Source organism: Candoia aspera, chromosome 1 (assembly GCF_035149785.1).
Source record: "Candoia aspera isolate rCanAsp1 chromosome 1, rCanAsp1.hap2, whole genome shotgun sequence".
NCBI classification, from domain to species: Eukaryota; Metazoa; Chordata; class Lepidosauria; order Squamata; family Boidae; genus Candoia; species Candoia aspera.
In genome coordinates, this window is record NC_086153.1 from 232,655,055 (window position 1) to 232,678,279 (window position 23,225).

A 23,225-nucleotide genomic window follows, 5' to 3' on the forward strand; every position below is an offset into this window, starting at 1 on the left:
CCCGTGCATGCTTAACTTTTTCCTGCTGAGAAGGTTTTGTGCGCTTACTCACTGCTTCTTGAAACCTGCTGGCAATTTTCTGCAGTTCTACTGGAGGGAAATGGTGTCGTGTAAACTGAGAGTTAGGAGAAGGACCAGACAGTGCCTCCTTGATGTTAAGACATGAACATTTCCTCACTTGATATTTTGCAGGTAACTTAGCTTGGCAATACATCCAGCAAGAATGGCCAGTGAGACATCTAATGGAGCTAACCTAACCCAGACAGCCCAGGGGTTTCCCAGTGCTGTTGTTCAGTCACCTGGGGCAATACAGTATGGTCAGCAACTTGGAATTTCCAACTGTGCTCCTCAACAGGTGCCACAAAAGGGTGCTTTGGAGAAATTTGTGAACGCACAGGCCAGAGTGCTTGGGGTAAGCATGTTTGCTGTGTTCTTGTTTGAAATCCATGAAGGGTATCAGTATTTCTAGAGCTGTTTGGAGGCTTGTGACCCACTTCAGGGGTGGGATCTGAAGTTCTAAATCTGGGCTTGGGCATTGTCTGGCTCCGGACTATAATCCAGAAAGCTCCGTTCTTGCTGGTTGTTTCTTTTGTGTTTCTAGAAAAACTCTGACTCAGATACGCATTCCTTTCCTTTGCTCTTTAACTGAGAAAATGGAGCACAGCCTAGTTTCAGCCCAATCTCTTTTCATCCATTCCCTCCGGGAAGTGCAACTCTTGGGAATTTCTCCAGAAGAACTCTGTCATAGGTTGGCTCCAGCCCAAATGGGTTGAAGTCACTTTGTGCTCATGACCATGCTTAACCTCCTCCTGTAAATCTGTAGAAAGAGGAGTGACATGCCTCTCAGAAATTCCTGTTTTGGTCTTCTTTCCTCCCAGAAAGGCCATTCTTCCTGGCAATAGCAGTCCTGCTTGTTGTCAAGGTAGATCATAATCTGGAGTCGTTGTCCAGCACATACTGTCATGGGTGTCTCAAACTGTCCCTTCTCCCCTATTTGGCTTTTTCACCACCACTGCAAGCCAGGCCTCGGGTAAACTCCTGCACTGGAAGCTCAGAAGTCCCAGGACCGATTAAAGAGGGAAGGATCTTTCAAAGGTGGATAGAAAGCGGTCCTTTTCCAGGGGTGCTAACAAATTAGGATGTGTGTCTTTCTCAGATTCAGAGAGATTCAGAGAGCTAATTTCTCTTATGTTGTACATTTTCCTTCCGTAGGCCATCCAGATCATGGTTGGGTTGATCCACATTGGCTTTGGGGCTGTCTCACTTTGTCTTCTTCCTTCTGGGTACGTTACCTTGACGGCAGTTGTAGGCAACCCCTTTTGGGGAGGGATATGTGTAAGTATGGACACATTTCTGTTTAGTTGTGCACTATTTCTGTTCTTTTTCAAAGATGTTATTAAAGTTTTAGAAATATAAATACAAAGTATAGAAAAGCTTGAGGAAAGAACTAAAAGAACAAACTAAAAAAGTGCAGAAATATTTAGAAAGAAATACAGAGAAAGTGACTTCTGACCTTCTTGAACACAGATATGGATACAAATATATAATACCTTAATCTCTTACTCTTAACTCATCCTTAATAAACATTATTTCTATCAGAAATGATAATCAAAACCCAAAATCAAAACTTTGTTTTTTTCAGTTACAAGCAAATCATCCAGAAATGGTTTCCATGTAGAAATCCAGTCACAGTATTTTCTCTTATCAGTGCTGTCAATTTTGCCATCTCCACCAATTCCAATAATTTCACCATCCATTGTGGGAATCCATTGTTGTCACATACAGAAACAAAGGCACATACAGTACAGGCACTTTATGTCGGTATTAATGGCTGAGGGATGCCTGTAAAAGTGCTGTCTGCCCTGCAGCCTCCCTGGCTTCTCATATTTCAGTTAAAACCCAAGGGGAAACATTATGAGGGATGGTCCATGGGGAGGGAAAAAGGGCATCCCAGTAATAGATGAGGATTCCGGACTCGGTGCCACATTGCAACAAGAGAGTAGGCTCCCAGACGCCACCTAAAGAAATTAGGGAAACATTCCAGTGAATCTGAGGAATGCCGTAGAAAAGAAGAAGCCTCTTTCGTAGGGAAGGGAAGGGAAGGGAAGGGAAGGGAAGAAAGAATAATTGGAAGCCAGGTTTTGGGAAAGTAGCACTTGGATTTATTTTCCAAAATAATCTTCAGAACCACTAATGTCTCTTCTAGTCTCTCAGGAGCCCCACTCGAGTTCTCAACGGGCATGTCTGAGTGGAAGCGGAAACAGCTTTCCCTTGCGTGGAATCCTAGCAACCAGCTCCAGGAAGCTCCTCCGCTTTGCCTCAGTCCAGCATTCCCTAACGATTGATCACGCTCACCTCCGTTGGACTGTTTTGGATTTTTCTCTCCTCGCTCTAGGCTGCCAAATCCAAAAGCATTCTGGGTGGCTCCACATAATCAAAAGAAAACAACATGAAAGAACAACTATTGTATATTGTTATATGAGACTATTCTCACAGGTCCCAGATTTTCTGAGATTTTTTTCTCCTTTACATTTCCAGAGGACTACAATCAAATCTTTTCTTTTCCCTTTTCTTTTTCCATAGTTCATTGCTTCTGGATCACTATGTATAGCAGCTGAGAAGCGTCGAAACCATAATTTGGTGAGAAAGCTACATGGCGTTTGAATTTCTTTTATACTGTTTCTTCTTAAGCACTCAGACCCTTCACACTGTCTGTTGCATTCAGCTACTGCTCAGTCTTAAGTCCACATTTGGGAAGGGAACGCAACCACAAAAGCCCCACCGACTCCACTTCCTGCCTTGATCAACCTTTGAACCTTCCACGGCTTGCTTCCAGTTGAAAGTTCTGCCCCAAGAGTGGAGAATGTGGAACCATCCAGAATTAGAGCCTGCCCCGGTCCCCATTTTGCAAGGAGGGTCTTCTCAGGTTCCCTTCATGACGTGCAATCTGCAGCACTGCAGGTCCAGTCAGTACCATGAAAGAAATGAGGAAAGCCCGAAATGGCCAATGACCATGACGTGGCTACTTGTTTGTGTGTGTTCGTGCATCCTCTAATCTTGAGCCAGACTCCGACATTCCTCCTCCTCCTCTGGCTTGGCGGAGAGCCCTGTTGCAGAAGTGTTCCCACATGAGAGCAACCTTAGGAAGAAGCCCAGTGCACTAGGAGTAAGAGGACAAGTGTGGGAATCATCCTGGGAATCCGAGGGAAGAAAGAGTTGCTGATAGGCCACCTACAAGTAGCTTGCTTGCTTCTCCCCTGTCCCTCTTTGGTGTAAAGTGTGTTACTGGCAACATAGAAATGTTTTTGTCTTGTGAAGGGACACGGTATGGATTCAACAGAAGAACATCATTAGCCACCTTAATGGAAGAAATAGCTGTATTCCCGAAAGGGGAGAACTGAAAACATTATGGCACTTTTTAAATTGTCAGTATTCTTACTGCTGGCTCCCAGGGTTTCTCTATTCACATCTGTCTTGTGGCCTCTCTGTAATGTTGTATAGCTAAAAGGGCATTTAACACTACAATATAACGCTTAGAGTAACGGATGACAACTCAGAGTTCTAGAATAAACTGTGTGGGATTTCTTTCACCAAAATGTTTGGGGATGAAGAAATCTTACCAGTTTTCCTGTCACTTTTCACCACCTGGCCTTCGGATGGGGACTGACATCCAGAAACAAAAAGAGGGAAATTGACAGTTTTATAAAACCCTTCCAATGAGTTGTGGAATTTGGATGTCCATTGTGGGCAACCCCAGTGCAGCTGTTTGATACCTGGGCTCTTTTTGAATGTTTTCTGTGTTCACCATTGATTGGTTATGTGCCATTAATCACCCACATAGGTAGACTTTTCCTCTTCCTGGTTTCACCAAGGTTGGGTGTAATTGTCCTTATGGTTTGCATTTATTAAGACGTATGCTGTCTTTGTCTTCTCTCCCCCCCGCGCCTGGTTATTGCTGTTTCTTTTCAGGTGAAATGCAGCCTAGGAATGAACATCACAAGTACGATAATGGCATTAGTTGGTATCCTGCTGTATATATCAGAGCTGGCCATGAATACTACTTCTCTATATAACCGTCCATATAAGACCAACTTTGCAGGGGTAAGTAAACCAACCTGCTCTAGCTGTTCTGCAGAATCCCTGAAGCTAATGATCAAACTGCTTTTTTTCTTTGGGAAGTTTTTCCTTGTGATCAGCTGAAAACTTCTGTGTTGTAAATTATGCCAAATATTCATTGCAATTACAAGCTGTTACATGCTGGTCATGCTGAACACAAAGAGATTGTGTTAAAAATTCTAAATCCTTACAATGTTTCCCCAGCTATTGGGAAACAGTTGATCAATCCCCTTGACTCATAGCTTTTGTTGCCCTGGTGAAAGCTTAGTTAGCGTGTCCCCAGTTATGGCATGTTTTGGGGGGTATTTGGGGAATCAAAGGTAATAAGGCCAATGATCCCTCAGGTGCCAATGTAGAATATCCCTTAGCCATGTTGTCAGGGTCAGTCTCGCTTCTCAATAAGACACAGACTCACTTAATGGGTATTAAGGATTTCTGGTTTATTGGAATGATGGCTGACAGAACGAAAAATGGGAACGGGGGTGGTGGTGTGGAGGTGCCCCTTTCATACCCTCTTGTAGTGCCCCGGGCTTCCCCACCCTGCATTGTCCCGATCCCTCTTGATCGGACCCTTGATGGCTGCCTGGGCATTTTCCCGGTGTCTTCCTTTGTCCCCCGGATTCGGTTGTGTCCCCCAGGGCACCAGGTGCGGCTTATCTCCGTTCTTCCGATGTCCTTCTTTTCAGCTATGGGTCCATGGGTGTGGGTGCTTTTGGGTGCTTGTGTTAATCCCTGGTTTAATTATCTCCTTCTTCTATTTCTTAATGATCATGATCTACGTTGTGAGGCTCTTTGTGCCTTGCAACGAGGTCATGACATGCTGCCCCCCAAAGATGTTCTTATGGTGCTGGGTATGCCTCGTGGAACTGTCTAGCTAGTTGTCTTGCCATGACATGTTGTGCCTGGACCCACTCTGGGTGTGGGAAATGTTTCCATTTAACGAGGTATTGCAGCTTACCTCTTTGCTTTCTTGAATCCAGTATCTCTTTTACTTCAAAATGTTGTTGGTTGTCTATCATTATGGGTGGGGGCGGAGGTTCTTCCGTATGCCATTTGGATGTGCTTGTTGGTTTCAGTAGTGCACAGTGAAATACTGGGTGGACCCGTCTCAAGTTGTGGGGCAGTTCCAGTTTGAAAGTAACTGGGTTGATTACCTGTGTGATTTTGAAGGGTCCCATGAATTTCGGTGCCAGTTTCTTTGAGGGTTGTGAGGTCTTTATGAACTTAGTGGAGAGGTAGACCCTATCTCCCACTTTGTAGTTCGGTGCCTCCGCCCTGTGGTTGTCCGCATATTTTTTGTACGTGGTTTGTGCGTCTGCTAGGGCCATTTGGATGATTGGCCAGGTTGTTGCCAGCTGTGCCACCCAGTCGTCTGGTGAGCAGGGCGGGGTTTCAGGTTGCGGCAATTCTGGTATCGGTACAAAGTCCCTTCCGTAGACCACCTTAAATGGGGTGTGGCCAGTGCTCTGGTGTACCGCGTTATTATAGGCTACCTCTGCAAAAGGTAGTAGGTCTACCCAGTTGTCCTGTTGGTAATTTATGAATGCCCTCAGTTCAAGTGTTGAGTTTAGGATCTCTGTAGATCCGTCCGTGTGTGGATGCCACGCAGTGGACAGTGCTTGCTTGGTTCCGATTAGTTTTAAAAATTCCCGCTAAAACTTTGACGTGAACTGTGTGCCTCTGTCAGTCACCAACCTGTAGGGGCGCCGTGGATCCTGTATATGTGTGTTAGGAACAAGCATGCCAGTTGTTGTGTGGAGGGGATAGTTGCGCACGGGATGAAGTGTGCCTGCTTTGAGAAATAGTCTTTTACCACCCATATCACTGTTTTTCTTTGGCTGGGTGGGAGGTCCACAATGAAATCCATGGAAATTTCTTCCCATGGGCGGGAGGGGCTGGCTACTGCCTGTAGCAGTCCTTGGGGTTTCCCCCCTTTCCGTTTGGTGGTAGCACATGTGGGGCAGTTGCCCACGTAGTCTTTCACGTCTTTTCTGAGGTTAGGCCACCAAAATTGCCTCCTCGTTAGGTGCAGGGTTTTTACGAACCCAAAATGTCCCGCAGTTTTGTCATCGTGCGATCTGTGTAGGATTTCCCCCCGCAGTGATTCTGGCATGTACAAGGCTTTCTCTTTCCAGGCAATGCTGTCCTTGAAAGATACATGGTGTCAGTTGTTTTGCAACCATGTATCTGTTTGTAGTGCTTGTGTGAGTCTTTGTTGCCAGTTTGGTGAAATTGATCGGCGGCTCCGATCGTTCCCTGTCGTTCGTGCTGGCGTGCGCTGATTCCTTGTCTGGCTGCGTGTGACAGCTGGGCAGCCCAGCTGTTTCTCGGTCCATACTGTCCCCACGATGTCGGAGGCTTGCGTGTCATCCTGTGGCCGTCGGGAGAGCGCATCTGCCAAGAAGTTCTTCTTGCCCGGTATGAATTTCAGCGTGAAATTGAACCGGCTGAAGAACTGAGCCCAGCGCACCTGCTTCGGGCTGAGCCGTTTTGGCGTGCTGAGTGCCTCCAGGTTCTTGTGGTCTGTCCAAACCTCGAAGGGGCAAGTGGCCCCTTCCAGCAGGTGCCTCCACGTTTCCAGAGCTGTCTTTACTGCAAACGCCTCCTTTTCCCATACATGCCATCTCCGCTCTGTTTCGGAGAATTTGCGGGAAAGGTAGTCGCAGGGTTTTAGGTGGTTGTCGGAGTCCCTTTGTAGCAGGATGGCTCCGATGGAAAAGTCGGAGGCATCTGCCTGCACCACAAAAGGTTTGGTGGGGTCTGGGTGTTGTAGCACTGGCTCAGCTGTAAAGAGGTTTTTTAGTCTCTCGAATGCCGTTTGACAATCAGCTGTCCAGTTTAGTAGCGGCCCCGGGTTTCTTGATTTGCGCGTGTCCCCCAAGCCCTTAGTCTTAAGCAGGTTAGTTAGGGGCAAAATAGTCTCTGCCAGCCTTGGCGTGAACCCCCTGTAGAAATTAGTGAATCCAAGGAGGCTTTGAAGTTGTCTCCTCGTGCGTGGGCGCTCCCACGCCAGTATGGCTTGGACCTTGCTTGGGTCCATTTCTATTCCTTTAGCTGAAATCCTATACCCTAGATAGTCAATTTGTTTCTTATGAAACTCGCACTTGGAGAGCTTAACAAACAGCTCTGCCTTGCGGAGTTTCCTGAGCACTTCTTTTACCAAGCGTTCGTGCTCACGTTCTGTTTCCGTGTAGATCAATACATCGTCGAGGTAAACCAAAACCCCCTTAAAAAGGTGGTCACGCAGGACCTCATTAATTAACTGCATGAATACCCCCGGTGCTCCTGCCAGTCCGAATGGGAGCACCTTATATTGAAACGCCCCCAATGGGCAGTTGAAAGCAGTTTTCCACTCATCCCCCTCCCGTATCCATATGCGGTAATAGGCTTCCCTTATGTCCAGTTTAGAGAATACCCTACCCTTTGTCAGGTGGGACAAGATGTCCTTTATTAAGGGTAGGGGGTATTTATTTGAAATGCTTGCTGCGTTTAATCCGCGGTAATCTGTACAGAGCTGCAGTGACCCGTCCTTTTTCTCCCGAAAGAGGACTGGCGCTCCTACTGGAGAGTTTGCAGGCTCGATAAAACCTCTCGCCAAGTTTTTGTCCACAAAGTCCCTTAATGCTGCCAGCTCCCGCTGGGTCATGGCATATATTTTGAGTTTGGGTAGGGGTACCCCCGGGACCAGTTCAATGGTACAGTCCGTTTTCCTGTGGGGGGGGGAGTTTGTCCGCCTCTTTCTCGCCGAAAACGTCGGCGAAATCCGCGTATTTGGTTGGCAGTTCCTCTGGCAGTGCCATCTCTCTGTGCTCCGCAGTCGTCGTTGCCCCCCCCATGGCCGCTCGGGGGACCCTGTTCCCTGAAGGTGCTTGGTAACGCCCGTCAGCAAACTTAATCTCTCTGGTTCTCCAATTGATGACTCGGTTTTGCTGCACGAGCCATGGGATCCCCAGTATGAGTAGGGGTTGCCCCACCGGTGCCACGATGAAAGCCAATTTTTCCTCGTGGCTGCCGAGCCTTAGCGCGGTTTCTCCGGTGTGTTGGGTGACTGGGCCCCCTCCCGCTGCAGATCCATCGAGCTGCGTGAACGCCAATTGGTGCTGAAGTGGATAGCAGCGGAGGTTGAGCGCGGCTGCCAGGTCTGGGTGTATTAGGCTTTTAGAGCAGCCCAAGTCAATTAATGCCCAGACCTTTTCGGTTTTATCCCCATGGGTGAGGGTGACACGGATGTAGAGGGTGGGGCATTCCTCACTCACCCCTTTGTCGTTGCGCCTGTCACTGTCCTCCACCTGTCCTTCGGCGCCCCTTAGGCCAGGTGGCTGTCGTTTCCCGTCGGCTCGTCGGGGTTGCTTCCCTCTTCCTCTGAGCTGTAGGGGAAGTGTCTGCGTCGGTACTCCCCCTTTGCTGCTGGTCGCTTTCTAGGCGCTGGGGTTGGTGCGGTTTGTGCCCTCCTCGGGCTCTCTCTGGGTGTCGATTTGGGGCATGCTGCTGCTTTGTGGTCTTCCTTTCCGCACGTGAAGCACTGCCCTTTAGCGAAGCGCCGGTCCCGTTCCTCCTTCCACGGTTGGGGTCTCACCTTCCCCTGCCTTGCAGCTGTGCATGGGGGCCTCGCTGCCTCCGTCTGCTGCGTTTCCCTCTTGGCGTGGAGGAACGTGTCGTGGGCGTCCTCTGCTTCCCCCGCCAGCCAGATCCATTCCGTCAGGGAGTTGGGGTTGTCGCGGCAGAGTGCCCACCGGAGAACGTTTAAGTTGAGTCCGTGTTTGAATTTCTTAATCAGAGTCGATTGAGACCAGGTGTCCACTTTTCCGGCTAGGGCTTGAAACTCCATGGCATACTCTGCCACGGAGCGCTGGCTTTGTCTAAGTGTTTTCAGCGCCCTTTTCGCTTTTTCTTGCTCCAGGGGGTCCCTGAAGTGCCGCTCCAGTGCCTGCAGGAATTCCGTGCTGTCCTGCAGCGCCCGGGCCCCCGATTGGCACAACTGTACGTACCAATCGGCGGCCCGACCTTTCAGCTTTATGGCCAGGGCATTGACTTTGACCCTTTCCGTTCTGAAACAGGGACCCCATTCCTCGAGGTAGTACCTCGCGTTTGTCAGGAAAAAGGAGAGTTTAGAGGGGTCCCCATCAAACTTTATGCCAAAGTCCTTGGCAGCTGTTCTGGTTTGGCTCCCGGTGCCCTCTGTGCCATGCAGCGGGCTCTGCGGGGGCTGATGCGGGTCGGATTGTCTCCAGTCTTCTTGCGGTGTTTGTGTCTCTCTCTGGGTCTCCTCGCAAGTCCGTCGACCCGTCGTCCGGGGGGGGGCGTTCTCCCTCGGTTGGGCTCCTGGATCCAGGCTCCGCTGTCGCCGCCACCGTACGCCGGGTCGTCCCTCCACCTCTCGTCCTGGTGCGTCTCCAGTCGTCGGGTGGGTTCCTGGGACCGAGCTCCGCTGCCGCCGCCGCCAAAGTTGTCCCACCGTCTCATGTCCGGGCGCGCCTCCGATCGGTGGGTGGGCTCCTGGGGTCGGGCTCTGCTGTAGTCGCCACTGTCTGCTGGGTATCCGCTCCGTCTCTCGTCCCGGTGTGCCTCCGGTCGTCGGGTGGGCTCCTTGGGCCGGGTTCTGCCGTCGCCGCCGCCACGCTCGCCCCGCCGCTGCTCGTCTGGTGGTGCCTCTGCGCTGTTTCCGCCGCGGGGTCCCTGCGCTGCCGTCAGCTGTTGTAGCATCGCCTGCATCACCTGCATCCCTTCCTCCAGCGCGTCGAGCCTCGCCGCCGTCCGCGGACTCCTGCTGGGGTGCTCGCCATTCCGCTCGCCCTCGCCATTGGCCGTTGTGGAGGACAGACCTTCCTTTGGTCCCTCTGCGGTGCCAGGCGTGCCCTCGCCTCCGTGTGCCCTGGGTGGCGGTTCGTCTCGCGCTTCCTCCGGGGTTGCCTGCGAGCCTGGAGAGGGTCCCCTCACCTCGCCCCCGGTGGCCCGCGGGCTTCGGGGTGCCGGGGTGGGTCCCTCCCCCACCGCTTCCCCCCAGCTGGGTACCATACTTACCGGGGCATTACATCACCCGGACCTCAGCTGCATCCCGCCCGAAGGGAGCGGGGCTTCGTCGCCGGGTGCCGAAGGGTTGCACTGCCTCGCTTCGTGGGTTTCCATACCTAGCTGGGTCCCTCACAAGCTTGTTGGATGGGTGCTAGGTAAAAAATTTTGGGGGGTTCCCGTTTTTATGTCAGGGTCAGGCTCGCTTTGCAATAAGACACAGACTCACTTAATGGGTATTAAGGATTTCTGGTTTATTGGAATGATGGCTGACAGAACAAAAAACGGGAACGGGGGTGGTGGTGTGGAGGTGCCCCTTTCATACCCTCTTGTAGTGCCCTGGGCTCCTCCACCCTGCATTGTCCCGATCCCTCTTGATGGGACCCTTGATGGCTGCCTGGGCGTTTTCCCGGTGTCTTCCTTTGTCCCCCGGATTCGGTTGTGTCCTCCAGGGCACCAGGTGCGGCTTATCTCCGTTCTTCCGATGTCCTTCTTTTCAGCTGTCTATGGGTCCATGGGTGTGGGTGCTTTTGGGTGTTTGTGTTAATCCCTGGTTTAATTATCTCCTTCTTCTATTTCTTAATGATCATGATCTACGTTGTGAGGCTCTTTGTGCCTTGCAACGAGGTCATGACACATGTGGCTGGGGGCTGCATCTTGGTTTTGGAAAGATTTGGCACCTCTACCTTTAAGGTAAGTAATTTAGCCTTTCACATGTTTTTTTCCTTTTCCTTCTTTCTTTTGTTGGTCTCATCTGACTTGGACTTGTTATTTCAGGAGAAACCACAATCAGTCCCGTATGTTTTGTAACACTTATTCTGGTCTAGTGGTTAAGCAATGGGCTAGAAACCAGGGGGCTGTGAGTTCTAGTCCTGCCTTAGGCATGAAAGCCAGCGGGGGACCTTGGGTCAGTCAGTCTCTCTCAGCCCAACTCACCTAACAGGGTTGTTGTTGTGGGGAAAATAGGTGGAGGCAGGAGCATTAGGTATCAATCGAAGCTAATATTTGTAGCTCAGGGTTGAACTGTGCAGTCCCTGGTGCTCTCTGAGCCTTGTTGTTTTCTTGCAGATGTTTCCTTGCCAGACTAGGCAACATCTTCAGTGTAAAAAGTGGATAGAGCTTTTTGCACTGAAGATGTTGCCTAGTCTGGCAAGGAAACATCTGCAAGAAAACAACAAGGCTCAGAGAGCACCAAGGACTCCACAGTATTAGGTATGTTCGTCACCTTGAGTTATTTATAAAAATAATAAAGGGGGATAGAAAATAAATAAATCAGATGGGCAAGCCATTTTTGTTGTTTATTCGTTTAGTCGCTTCCGATGCTTCGTGACTTCATGGACCAGCCCACGCCAGAGCTTCCTGTCGGTCGTCAACACCCCCAGCTCCCCCAGGGACGAGTCCGTCACCTCTAGAATATCATCCATCCACCTTGCCCTTGGTCGGCCCCTCTTCCTTTTGCCCTCCACTCTCCCTAGCATCAGCATCTTCTCCAGGCTGTCCTGTCTTCTCATTATGTGGCCAAAGTATTTCAGTTTTGCCTTTAATATCATTCCCTCAAGTGAGCAGCCTGGCTTTATTTCCTGGAGGATGGACTGGTTTGATCTTCTTGCAGTCCAAGGCACTCTCAGAATTTTCCTCCAACACCATAGTTCAAAGGCATCGATCTTCCTTCTCTCAGCCTTCCTTATGGTCCAGCTCTCGCAGCCATATGTTACTACGGGGAACACCATTGCTTTAACTATGCGGGCCTTTGTTGTCAGTGTGATGTCTCTGCTCTTAACTATTTTATCGAGATTTGTCATTGCTCTTCTCCCAAGGATTAAGCGTCTTCTGATTTCCTGACTGCAGTCAGCATCTGCAGTAATCTTTGCACCTAGAAATACAAAGTCTCTAGGTAGTCTGCTTCTACATTTTCTCCCTCTATTTGCCAGTTATCAATCAAGCTGGTGGCCATAATCTTGGTCTTTTTGAGGTTTAGCTGCAAGCCAGCTTTTGCACTTTCTTCTTTCACCTTCATCATAAGGCTCCTCAGTTCCTCTTCACTTTCAGCCATCAGAGTGGTATCATCTGCATATCTGAGATTGTTAATGTTTCTTCCAGCGATTTTAACTCCAGCCTTGGATTCCTCAAGCCCAGCACGTCGCATGATGTGTTCTGCGTACAAGTTGAATAGGTAGGGTGAGAGTATACAGCCCTGCCGTACTCCTTTCCCAATCTTAAACCAGTCCGTTGTTCCGTGGTCTGTTCTTACTGTTGCTACTTGGTCATTATACAGATTCCTCAGGAGGCAGACAAGATGACTTGGTATCCCCATACCACTAAGAACTTGCCACAATTTGTTATGGTCCACACAGTCAAAGGCTTTAGAATAGTCAATAAGACAGAAATAGATGTTTTTCTGAAACTCCCTGGCTTTTTCCATTATCCAGTGGATATTGGCAATTTGGTCCCTCGTTCCTCTGCCTTTTCTAAACCCAGCTTGTACATCTAGCAATTCTCTCTCCATGAATTGCTGAAGTCTACCTTGCAGGATCTTGAGCATTACCTTACTGGCATGTGAAATGAGTGCCACTGTTCGATAATTTGAACATTCTTTAGTGTTCCCCTTTTTTGGTATGGGGATATAAGTTGATTTTTTCCAATCTGATGGCCATTCTTGTGTTTTCCAAATTTGCTGGCATATAGCATGCATTGCCTTGACAGCATCATCTTGCAAGATTTTGAACAGTTCAGCTGGGATGCCGTCGTCTCCTGCTGCCTTGTTATTAGCAATGCTTCTTAAGGCCCACTCATTCTCACTCTTCAGGATGTCTGGATGTCTGGCTCACTGACCACACTGTCAAAGCTATCCCCGATATTGTTATCCTTCCTATACAGGTCTTCTGTATATTCTTGCCACCTTTTCTTGATCGCTTTGTCTTCTGTTAGGTCCTTGCCATCTTTGTTATTGATCATACCCATTTTTGCCTGGAATTTACCTCCAATGTTTCTAATTTTCTGGAAGAGGTCTCTTGTCCTTCCTATTCTATTGTCTTCTTCCACTTCCGTGCATTGCTTGTTTAAAAATAATTCCTTATCTCTTCTGGCTTATGTCAGGGCAGCCACGCTCCAAGTAAATCACAGACTCACTTAGATAGTCTAAGGATTTCAGGATTTATTAGAACGGATTGCATGCAAGAAAAAAGACGGGAATACTTGTGCGTTGACAGGTTGCCCTGTTTATACTTCGTTGGCGGACGTTGTGCTTCTTCACCCTCGAGCTAGGACTCGATGGGTGCTTGAGGCTGTAATGAGTTGGTTGATGGGCGATGCCGGTGCTTTCCTTTGTTTTTCTGCCTTCGTCCGGATCGGATGTGTTCAGTGAGGAAAGTTGGAGATGTTTCCCTAATCTTTTGTTAAGTGTTTAAGTCCTGTCTAATGGGTGCCCCCATTATGTGAGATGTGTGACTGTGTTCCCTGTGAAATGATGTGTTGGTTCCCTTGTCCCTTTTTAATGGTTGTTAATATGATCTGAGGGTCTTCCCTTTTGTCTCGTGATTTCCTTCCAGACATGGGTGCTTCAGGGATTATGCTGTTCTCTTCCTATTATGCATGTTTCCCGTTGTGATGCCCATAGGCCTTGCAACGGGGAGCATGACATGCCGCCCCCCAAAGAAATCCTATGGGGCTGGTTTCGATGGGTATGCCATATGGAAGTTTCTTACTAATTGTGTAGCTGAGACATGTTGGGCTTGGACCCACTCTGGGTGTGGGAAGTGTTTCCATTTGACCAGATATTGTAGGGTTCCCCTTTGCCTCCTAGAATCAAGTATTTCTTGGATTTCAAAGTGTTGCTGTCCGTCTATCATGATGGGTGGGGGTGGGGGGGTCTATGGGTGCCACTTTGAAAGGTTTGCTGGTTTTAGGAGGGCACAATGGAAAACTGGGTGTATGCGTTTGAGATTGTGGGGTAAGTCCAGTTTAAAGGTGACTGGAGTAATAATTTCTGTGATGGGGAATGGTCCAATAAATTTGGGTGCCAGTTTCTTGGAGGGCTGTGGGGATTTGATGAACTTAGTGGAGAGGTAGACCCTATCTCCCACTTTGTAGTTCGGTTGTGCCGCCCTGTGATTATCTGCATATTTCTTATATGTTGCTTGTGCATCAGCTAGCGCTAGCTGAATGATGGGCCAAACTGTCCCTAGTTGATTTGCCCAGTCGTCTGGAGAACAGGGTGAGGGTGAGGTGTCTGGTTGAGGCAGTTCCGGGATTGGTACAAAGTCCCTGCCATAAATCACCTTGAATGGGGTGTGACCTGTGCTCTGGTGTACCGCGTTGTTGTAGGCCACCTCTGCAAAAGGAAGTAAGTCCACCCAATTGTCTTGTTGGTAATAAATGCTCTCAGGAACTGCTCCAGGGTAGAATTGAGGATCTCCATAGAACCATCTGTGTGGGGGTGCCAAGCAGTTGATAGTGCTTGTTTCGTGCCAATGAGTTTTAAAAATTCTTTCCAGAACCTGGAGGTGAACTGTGTGCCCCTATCTGTCACCAAACGGTAGGGGGCACCGTGGATTTTGTAAATGTGGGTGAGGAACATGCGTGCCAGCTGCTGCGCAGAGGGGATGGATGCGCAGGGTATGAAGTGTGCCTGTTTTGAAAAATAGTCTTTTACTACCCAGATTACTGTTTTCCTCTGGCTGGGTGGTAAGTCTACTATAAAGTCCATAGAAATCTCCTCCCAGGGGCGGGAGGGGCTTGCTACTTTCTGTAGCAGTCCTTGGGGTTTTCCTACCTTTCGTTTTGACCTTGCACATGTGGGGCAGGTTTTGACATAGTCCTTGACGTCTTTTCTTAGGGTAGGCCACCAGAATTGCCTCCTAACTAAATGTAGGGTTTTAAGGAACCCAAAATGTCCAGCTGTTTTAGCATCATGGGAGCGGTTTAGGACCTCTGCTCTCAATACTTCTGGTGCGTATAAGGCGTTTCGTTTCCAGGCAAGCCTGTTCGTAAGAGATACATGGTGTTGATTGCTTTGCAACCATGTATCTCTTCCGAGGGCTAGAGTGAGTTTTTGTTGCCAGTCTGGTGAGATTGACCTGCGCCTCCCCCCCTTCCCCGGTGGTTTTTCTGAGGCGCGTTTTTTGACTGGTTGCGTGTGACCGCAGGACAGCCCAGCTGCGTGTCTGTCCACACTGTCCCCAAGATGTCCGGTGCCTGCCCCTCATCCTGGGGGCGCCGGGAAAGGGCATCTGCTAAGAAATTCTTTTTCCCCGGAATAAATTTAAGTTTGAAATTGAATCTGCTAAAGTATTGTGCCCACCCTACCTGCTTAGGGCTGAGGCGTTTCGGGGTACTGAATGCCTCCAGGTTTTTGTGGTCAGTCCAGACCTCGAAAGGACAGGGGGCCCCTTCCAGGAGGTGCCTCCAAGTTTCTAGGGCTGCCTTGACCGCAAAAGCCTCCTTCTCCCACACGTGCCATCTCCTTTCCGTTTCAGAAAACTTCTGGGAGAGGTACGCGCAGGGTTTCAGCTGATTGTCAGAATCGCGCTGAAGGAGGAGCGCTCCTATAGAAAAATCTGATGCGTCTACTTGCACAACAAAGGGTTTGGTGGGGTCAGGATGCTGTAGCACAGGTTCTGACGTAAAAATGCTTTTCAAGCGCTTGAATGCTGTTTGACACTCAGCTGTCCATTTTAACAGCGTTCCCAGGTTTCGTGATCTACGGGTGTCTCCCATCCCTTTTGTTTTGAGGAGGTTGGTTAGTGGGAGCATGATTTCCGCCACCCCTTGTAAAAACCCCCTATAATAATTCGTGAATCCGATAAAACTTTGGAGTTGTCTCCTCGTGCGTGGGCGTTCCCATGCCAGTATAGCCTGAACTTTGTTTGGGTCCATCTCTATGCCCTTTGCAGAGATGCGATAGCCCAGGTAGTCAATTTGCTCCTTGTGAAACTCACACTTGGAGAGCTTAGCGTATAGCTCTGCCCTACGGAGCTTCATTAGCACCTCCCTTACAAGGTTTTCATGTTCCGTTTTAGTCTCGGAATAGATTAACACATCATCCAGGTAAACAAGCACCCCCTTGTACAAGTGGTCGTGCAAGACCTCATTGATTAGCTGCATGAATACACCCGGTGCCCCAGCCAACCCAAAAGGCAGAACCCGGTATTGGAATGACCCCAGCGAGCAATTAAAAGCCGTCTTCCATTCATCCCCCTCCCTTATTCTAATCCGGTAGTAGGCTTCTCTGAGGTCTAACTTTGTGAATATTTTGCCCTTTGAGAGGTGGGCTAGGAACTCTTTGACCAGGGGGAGGGGATATTTGTTGGAGAGGGACGCTGCATTGATCCCGCGGTAATCTGTACAGAGCCGGAGGGACCCGTCTTTCTTTTCCCTAAAGAGCACTGGGGCCCCTACTGGCGAGTTTGCTGGTTCAATAAACCCCCTTTCCAAATTTTTATCAATAAAGTCCCTTAGTGTCGCCATCTCCCTCTGAGTCATAGCATAGATTTTTGGTGTTGGAAGCTTTGGCCCTGGGATTATGTTGATGGACCAGTCGGTTTTTCTGTGGGGGGGGAGTCTGTCAGCCTCCTTTTCGCCAAAGACGTCAGCAAATTCTGCGTATCTGGCTGGAATTTTGCATTTAATTAGGCGTATCTCCCACTATCGCTGTTGCCTTTTGCTTTCCTTCTTTCTTGGGCTACTTCTAGTGTCTCAGCAGACAGCCATTTTGCCTTCTTGGTTTTCTCTTTCTTTGGGAGGTATTTTGTTGCCGCCTCCTGAACAATGTTGCCAACTTCTGTCCATAGTTCTTCTGGGACCCTATCTACTAAGTCCAATCCCTTAAATCTATTCTTTGCCTCCATTGCATATTCCTTAGGAATATTAGTGAGCTCATAACTAGCTGATCTGTGGGTCTTCCCTAATCTCTTTAGTCTGATCCTAAATTGTGCAAGAAGAAGTTCGTGATCTGAACTACAGTCAGCTCCAGGTCTTGTTTTTACCGACTGTACAGATGTCCGCCACCTTTGGCTGCAAAGGATGTAGTCAATCTGATTTCGGTGTTGTCCATCTGGTGAAGTCCATGTATAAAGCCGTCTCTTAGGTTGTTGGAAGAGAGTGTTTGTTATGCAGAGTGAGTTGTCTTGGCAAAATTCTATCAGCCTATGTCCTGCTTCATTTTGTTCTCCCAGGCCATGCTTACCTGTAATTCCAGGTGTCATTTGACTGCCCACCTTAGCATTCCAGTCTCCTGTGATGAAAATAACATCTTTTAGGCGTGTTGTCCAGTAGGTGCTGCAGATCCTCGTAGAACTGCTCTACTTCATCTTCTTCAGCATCTGTGGTTGGGGCATATATTTGGATCACTGTGATGTTAGATGGCTTGCCCTGAATTCGAATTGAGATCATTCTGTCGTTTTTTGGATTGTATCCAAGCACTGCTTTAGCCACTTTACTATTAATTATGAGGGCTACTCCATTTGTTTTGTGGTCCTCTTGTCCACAGTAGTAGATCTGGTGGTCATTTGATGTGAAGTGGCCCATTCCAGTCCATTTCAGTTCACTGATGCCCAAAAGGTCTATCTTTAACCTTGACATCTCACCAATAACCACATCCAATTTGCCCTGGCTCATAGATCTTACATTCCAGGTTCCAATGGTGTGTTGATCCTTAGAACATCGGATTCGCCGTTCACCACCAGCACCGTCGGCTGCTAGCCGTCCTTTCGGCTTTGAGCTAGCTGCATCATCACGTCTGGGGCTAGTTGAACTCATCCTCTGTTCCTCCCCAGTAGCATTTTGACCATCTTCCGACCTGGGGGTCTCATCTTCCGATGGTATACCGACATATCTCTGGTTGTACTGATCCATTTAGTTTTCACGGCAAGAATACTGGGGTGGGTTGCCATTACCTTCCCCAGGGATCGCATTTAGTCTGACCTCTGTGTCATGACCTTCCCGTCTTGGGTGGCCCTTCACGGTTTAGCTCATGGAATCACTGAGGTGCTCAAGCTCCAGCACCACGACAAGGTAACGATCCTTTGCTGAAGGGACAAGCCATACTAATACCTTATAGGCAGGACATGAATCGATTACAAGTAGGCCATCCATAAGAGCACAAAGATACCATTATCCAATGAAAAGGTAAACCAATATTCAATATTCAAATTATTTTAATTTGCAGATCCAGGGAAAATGCAAGTTAGCTTGTTTAAGGCTATGAAACAGCAAGAAGAATTAAATCAGTTTTCTTGTTCACAAGTCAGTTGGTGGCCTAAGTGTCTGAATGAGGAGATCAAATCCAAGGAATTAAGACCGCAACAAAGCATGGCTCAGAAATAAAACAGATGTAGGGATTCAGAGCAAAAAAAAATGTTTTCTAACGGTGTCCTTTGGGATTACAGAATAGATTTACTCACTAGACTTAACATAGGAAGCCTATTGTATTTTGTGTATTATCCTAAGCAACCAAACATAAATTTCCTTTGTACTGGGAGCTAATATTACAACTAATGTCTTTGGAAAAGAGACATTTAAAAAGTACAACTGTAGGAAAAAGCAAAATGCATAGATTTGCCTTTCCAAGCAGAGATTTTCTCCTTAAAACCTGGCTCTGAATCCTTATGCACCCAGCCTGTGTTGTGGAGCTCAATTTGATCCCCCCACCCCATTCATTGTTCTGATGGATGCCTCAGATTTCAGAGCTACATGGCAGGCAAAATTATCCTGGTTCTTGGCATGTTAGATAAAGCTCCTGACATTGGGGAGACCCAATGGGTGAGTTGTGTTTGGTTTCCTTGTTTTTATAAAGACTTGCCAAATTCACATATTTCCTGTGAGTGGAAAGAGAATTTATACCCCCAAAATTCCAGTGTGGGAGTCAGTTTTGATCACCCCTAACCGAGGATTAGACTTTTCTGATTGTCTGTTAAACATCGTCTTCCATAGAGGAAGCTCCTTGATTCTCTACATATCTGGGCAAGTGGCCTAGGAGAGCTGAGAAATTCTGCATCTGTAGAACTAGAGATTTAGAATGTATGTTGGATTGTTCTTCTCTGCTCTATCCACCTGACCAGCTTTTTACGGTGAATAAAAGGAGAGAGAGGGCTCGAGTGAAATGTGTGCTATTGTGCAAATATTTATATGTAGCTTTGAAATATGACCGATCCCCGTTTGAGTCTCTGTGATATCTGGAATTTCCCTTTGGGATACTGCAATACAGAAAGATGCCCTGATGTTCCCTGATCTGGTTTTCTCCGAATGACACAGGCTGTACACTGTCCCTATTTTTTCCTGATACAATTGTTCCTCCCAGTGTCTACAAGGAAGCAGCGGGGAGTCCTTTTACTGGGGTAGCACATAGCTGGACTAATTTCTCACGAAATCACAACTATCTTTCCACATGTCTCCATCTCTACAGAGCGTCGGTATTGGCCTTTCCAGTGTGCTGTTCTTGTTCTACTTGCTGGAGTTTTGTATCACTGTTTCATTTGCGCATTTTGGGTGCCAGGCAACTTGCTGTGCTGATGACCAGGTAAGTATTTGATACCTTAATTGTTTTAGCAGCTCTTATTGAGAAGTTACAGCAGAAGATTACCCATTTTTCTTCTTTATATTTACTCCCACCCTACCTTACCTTTTGCTTGTTTCTTTACGATAACCCTGAGCAATAGGTTAAGCAGTTTTTCTCAACCTCAATAACTAAGCTGGGTGGAATTCAACTCCCAGAATTCCCCAGCCACCATTTTGGGTGATGAATTTTGGGAGTTGAAGTGCACAAAGGTTAAAAGTTGCTGAGGTGGAGAAGCACCAGGTTACAGTAAGAGACTGGCTAATCTGAGTTTACCCAATAAGCTTGATAACTAAGAGGGGCTTGAATTTTGATCCACCACCTCTGATTACTTGCTGCTGCCTATGAATAACTTGCTGCTGCAAATTTTTCCCAGTTCCTGTTTTGTTAGAGAAAGTATATCACGAATACAACACAGCCTGTTTTCTCTGACTTTTTAATTCAGTGATGCAGAAGCAGATTTCCTCATTTCAGTGGGCTCAGTCCTAAATGCGTATATTTACTGTAGTAGTGAGGACAGCCAGTGGAAGATTCACCACATTAATTTAAAGTATCTGTCACTTGATCACCGTTTGTCACAATATTAATCATTTTTTTAAAAAGTACTTAGACAAAAAATAGGGTGTTTTTTATTATTTTTAAAAAAATAATGGATTACTTTTAATTCACAGACAAGTAAGACAGAGAACACTCACCTTTGGGGGCCTTCCTTTCACACCTCCTGGTAGGTGGGGGACTGTGAGCAGATGTTCTCTGACTTTCTGGATCAGGCAGGCAGATTTCATCAGGGAAAGGTGTCTAAACGCCCAGGCCCTGAGTCATTTGGAGGTTACCTTATAGCTTTCAAGAATTCTCCGTCAGGGCTTTGAGCTCTCAAGGGTTTCAGCCTCCTTATTCTAGGCAAGCACAGCACCGCGGTTAAAAACACACAGCTGGAGCAGCTGTTCCTCATGCCTGGAGCAACAGATGCCCCCACAGGCAGTCAGTATTCTTTGTATTTAGGCATTCTTTTCTGTTACAGACGACCATGGTTTTTGTGCCTTACCAAGTCATCGGAGATGCAGCTACCGTTGCTACTGAACCCAGTCCGTCGTCTTCTCCACCAACCTATGACAATGTGGTTACCAAGTCACAGTAAAAACAGAAAAACACCAGAAGGAATTGTGAGAAGCGTTGCACCAGAGGTGTCTTACCTCGTTTTGTTTTGTTTTCCAGCTTGTTTCTCTTTCAGTCACAGCCTTTCAGCACCAAGTTAAACGGTGACCAGTTTTTAAAGAGCTTCTTTTTACCTGCTAGTTATACTGCTTCTCCAGAAGCAGGAATTTGTGCTGCAGGTCAGCAGCATCTTTGTGAGGGGGTACACTCTCTGCAGTGGATGGTGTGAGCAGTTTATTAGTCCTTTGTTTGTATTCTGGATGGCATTTGCTTTTTATGACAACTGTTCTACGATGCTACAGAAAAGAAAAAGCAGCTAGCAAAATTAAAACACGAATTATTGGTCAAACAGGTCTCATTGGCGCAATAGTAGCGGTTGCATAATCCCTCTCATGCCAAAACAGATCAGTAGAAGTTTGCATTTAACTAGAGTCAACTCTATAGACCTTGTGATACTGTTATTTCCTGTATATGTACAATAAATCTGAATTAGCAGTGCTGATGGAGAGTCTGTATGAGATTGCCTACGAACCAGTTCACGTACTGCCCCAGCTGCCTGTTCAAGTCTCCTTCCTCCCCAGGGAGATGAATTTAGGGGGCAAACTATGGAGAAGGAGGGTCAGAAACGATAAGGAAACGTGTGTCGTCTCCTTCCTGATGCCTCCTCACTAGCCTTAACTGAGACACTGACCCATTTATGGCAGCGTCTGTGGTTCTGCTCTTCGGAAGTGGGAGGAGAGCTGGTGTTTCTTCTTGAAGGTGTCACTTCTTTAAGCCTTTCAGAGCTGGCCCTGGCATTACGAGAAAGGCTGCCTCCAACCCCCCCCCCCCAAAAAGTTCTTATTCCTCCAGAAACGCCCAGGTCATGGGCCTAGAGCCGCTTGCAAATTAGCGGCAAAATCCAAATGTATTCTGGACAAATGGAGAGCCCTCTGTCCAAAATCTCCAAAAAGAGACTGGCAAGGATTCAGAGTATTGCAAAGCACAAGAAGATTCTGAATCAAAAAAGTATCTTTCATGGACATAGCCTGAACTGTGGATGAAAGAATTAAGCACTCAATTCCATAACCTGTACAGAGAAAAAGAAACAGGGAATTGGCATAATTCAGAAAACAAGTAAAAGAAACTACCACAAAATCCCAGGCAGCATGTTTTCCCTGCTTCTAACATCCAAGAGGGGCTACTAGGGAAAAGGGAGGGCCCATTCCTTGCCTGAGCTTTCTGTATAGAAATCTCCCTTTGTTTCAGTAGATTTTTCCCCATATTCAGCAGGTGGAACAGGCTTAAAACTAGATAAAGAGAACCCAATTAAACAAATGAGTCAAAAACATTATACCTGCTCATTTCCTTCTTGAGGACAATGATCCGAAGCCACATACTTGTGTGTGGCAAAAGGCTGGGAACCTCTAGGATTATCAGTTCATTTGAAGGGGAAATTAAAGTCAGGCGTTTCAATCAATGCTGGAGTCCAGACGCTTGGAAATGGTTTTGTCACCTTTCCTAGGCTGCTGAGCATCAACAACTATCCCCCCCGGCCAGGTCCTGAGAAATCTGCTTTGTTCCACCCTTAACACACCTCCACATTCCTGCACTAGGAAGATCAGAGAGTGAATACCCAGAATGCTGTTCTTTAAGTAAGCAGGACCTCCCACACTCACACCTGATTATCACCCCATTGATTGAAACACCTGACTGTAATTTTCCCTCCAAATGAACTGCTAGGGCTTGAATTGAAGACTGGAAAGCCTGTTACAATATGGGCAAGCAGTGGGATGAAGGTTAGCGTTAGCAATATATATGACATGCAGAATGAGAAATTGCAATATCCAGTTCCAGATCTACTCCCTCCGGTCTCCTCTTCACAGAGCCTCATTTTGCCTGTTCAAGCATGGAAAAGAACAAGCTGTAGGCTATGGAGAGCTCAGGGAGGGGACGGGAAGGGAAATAATCTCAGCACTGAGGGGGAAAAGAAAAAGGTAGAACTGTGTTGCCAAACACAATGCAGAAGAGGGCGATGTAAGGTATAGAAAAATACAATTTGTAAATAAGGAAGATCTATATATATATCCATATAAAGCAATATCATATAGATCTTGGTTGGGGGAGGTTTTTAGGTGCAAATACTAATACTAGTTAATAGCAAGGGGGGGAAGCAATATATGTAAAAAGTTTAAACTAGTGAGCAACACAATGTTACACATTTAAACTAACAACAAGTCAGGAAGAGATAGTGGGAAACTCATCAAATGATAATAGCTAACCCAATTAAAGCTTTCAATGTGTGAAGGCCTTGGAATGTCCGGGATGTCTCAAGATAAGAATGTCTATTAACACATGTAAAATAAGGGTGAGGGTCCAGGGGATGAGGCGGTCGGAAGATTGTGCGTCTGAGACC

At 47.4% G+C, this 23,225-nt stretch overlaps 1 protein-coding gene across 1 annotated transcript; it reads left to right on the forward strand.

Moving 5' to 3' along the window:
- Positions 1–209: 209 nt before the first annotated feature.
- On the forward strand, positions 210–21,330 carry LOC134487384 (membrane-spanning 4-domains subfamily A member 15-like). Its single transcript, XM_063289157.1, has 6 exons — positions 210–412; positions 1,213–1,335; positions 2,584–2,640; positions 3,970–4,101; positions 19,526–19,639; positions 20,697–21,330. The coding sequence occupies exons 1-6, from the start codon at positions 224–226 to the stop codon at positions 20,811–20,813; spliced, it is 732 nt and encodes a 243-aa protein (XP_063145227.1). The 5' UTR covers positions 210–223; the 3' UTR covers positions 20,814–21,330.
- The last annotated feature ends 1,895 nt before the right edge of the window (positions 21,331–23,225 follow it).